General features: G+C 51.4%; 1 protein-coding gene across 3 annotated transcripts in view; it reads right to left on the minus strand.

Annotated features, from left to right (window-relative positions):
- Asic1 (acid sensing ion channel subunit 1) overlaps positions 1–2351 on the minus strand; it is a 31822-nt gene that overhangs the window by 4123 nt on the left and 25348 nt on the right. For all 3 annotated transcript variants that reach the window (XM_005353909.2, XM_005353908.3, XM_026782594.1), the window contains 2 exons: positions 1002–1152; positions 374–501 (listed from right to left, as the gene is read on the minus strand). In XM_005353909.2, the coding sequence (XP_005353966.1) occupies positions 374–501; positions 1002–1152 (279 nt within the window). The remainder of the gene's footprint in view (positions 1–373; positions 502–1001; positions 1153–2351) is intronic.

Consider the following 2351-nt stretch of genomic DNA (forward strand, 5'->3'; position numbering starts at 1 on the left):
TGTGTGTGTGTGTGTGTGTGTGTGTGTGTGTGTGTGGTTGTATACATGAGTATGGCTGTGCCCCATGCACAGCTCAGAAGAAGTAAATATTGGATTATTGGATGGGTTCCTCTATTTCTCTCTACCTATTGTTTTCGAGGCAGGATCTCTTACTGTACCTGGGGCTTACTGGCCTGAGGATCCACCTGTCTCTGCACCCCAAGCCCAGAACTGGGGTTACAGGTGTGCACCACCTTGATTTTTACATGGGTGTTGGGGATCTCAGTTAAAGTCCTCATGCTTATATAATAAACACTACGCATTGAGCCATCTTCCCAGTTCCCCAGAACCCCATCTTGACTCCTCAGCATAACCCCAGAAGTAACCCCCTCACCCTCTGCTCCTGGCAAGACACAAAAGTCTGGAAGCCTGGGGCCACGCCGAAGCCCAGCTGGTCAATGAAAGGAGGTTCGTCCTGGCTGTGGATCTGCACTTTGATGCCTGCTTCGAAGGACGTCTCGTCTGTAAAGAAGAAGGCATGTCAGTCAGGAGTGTTTGAGTCCCCAGTCATCCAGGCCTGGGACATCACACCTCCCTGGCATGGACTTGGGGAGGAGGTTGTGGGGTCCCAGCATACTTCCAGCCTCCTGCGTTGGCAGCTCTGTGGTGATCCAGTGACTGCTGCGTCCTGCACACGTCTTTTCTTACCTGGTGTCTGCAATGTACCTTGGTGTTTCAGATTATTTTTCCTGGAGTGCCACTGTCTTGGCCACTCTCCATTTCTCCTCAACCCTTTCTCCCCTCTCCCCATCTCTCTGCCCCTGTGTCCCCTGAGACAGAAGAGAGGGAGTTAATTTATAGTGAGTGGCAGCCACTGCCGGAAGAGAATGATGACTTTACCGTGGAGAGTAACTGAACCAGGAACGGGGAGCCAGGGAAGTCACACTGGGGCAAAGACAGCCGTGGAGAGGTCTTAGGAGGAAGGGGAAGAGTCGGAGGGGCTCCTGAGCAGGGAAGCATACCGGTCTCTCCCCACACGGGCAGGTATTCATCTTGCTGGATGTCCAGCATGATCTCCAGGCCATTGCCCGTCCCGCCTTTCATGGTCTTCAGCCTCGGCCGCCCATCTTGGCCTGAGTTGAATGTGTAACACTTCCCATAGCGTGTGAAGACCTGGTGGAAGGCAGTCGAGGGTGTGAGAGTCCCAACAGTCAGATGAGCGTCTGGTTGGGTTTAACTAGCAGTAACCACAGGGATCAGACACAGGCGTGGGAGGGAGGTATACTGATCCCTCTCCTTGCCTCTCTGTGACACTGGCAGTGGCTTAGACCATCCAAAATCATAACTCTTGCCCGGACTCCCTTTGTGCTCCTTCAGCCTCGAAGTGATAACAGTTTCCAACTATTACTTGCTGCATTGGCTTATGGCTTCCTTAATCTTGCACACAGCTTTACAGACAGCCCCTTTGTTAAAGTCTTTTCAACTGAACTATCCAAGGACGATCTTTTTCTTGCTATGGCCCTAACATATGCACCTCCGTCACCATGATCCTATAACTGCCAGACTGCTGAGGCCTTCTGAAATAGATCTTTAGATCTTCACTTTGGAATTTCAACCTCCTAAACTGGAAATCCTCTCCAAGACCTTCCTCTGCACCTAAGCCCCTAAAGCTAAGCCCTTTGGTTTCTTCCCACTATCAGCTTCTCATGTCCGCCATTGTTCCACTATCACTAGAACCTGAAAGCAGACCCAGTTGCCATGCCAAGACTTACTTGAGCATATCACCCCCTCCCCTAGGACTCAAGACCGAGTATCAAGGCGAGACACGCTCAGTCCCAAGGCAAGGCATGTTGGGGTGCTCAGTCCCAAGGCGAGGCATATTGGGGTGCTCTCGTAGAGCTCTGAGGGACCTCAAAGCAGATACCTCCCTTGTTAGGTGATCCTGTATCTTCTGCCCCCACTGATGCCCAGTGGCCAAAACCACCAGGTCACAATCATTTCAGGGACTGAGATGACACCCATGTACACCTACATAGTAGGGCATAGAGGGTATGGAGAAAGGTCAGGCATCTGAAATCTGCAGGGAACCAGAGAGGACATCAAGCTAGACAGGATTGCAGGCCAAACTGGAGAGATGGTAGATAGCAGGTGGTCCCTTAACTAGGAAGTGCCTCCACCTCTGGGTGAGGAAAGCAATGGGGAAAGGTGATATTTTCTAATGATGGCTTCCTCCAGGAAGAAAGTCCTGGCCACTTAATCAGAGCTGGGAGCATGGGTTGTGACTTAGAAGATTCCTGGCTTCACAGACAGATGGCTCTCTTCCTCTTTCTCTCTCTCTCTCTCTCTCTCTCTCTCTCTCTCTCTCTCTTCCT

Source organism: Microtus ochrogaster, chromosome 15 (genome assembly GCF_000317375.1).
Source record: "Microtus ochrogaster isolate Prairie Vole_2 chromosome 15, MicOch1.0, whole genome shotgun sequence".
Taxonomy (NCBI): domain Eukaryota; kingdom Metazoa; phylum Chordata; class Mammalia; order Rodentia; family Cricetidae; genus Microtus; species Microtus ochrogaster.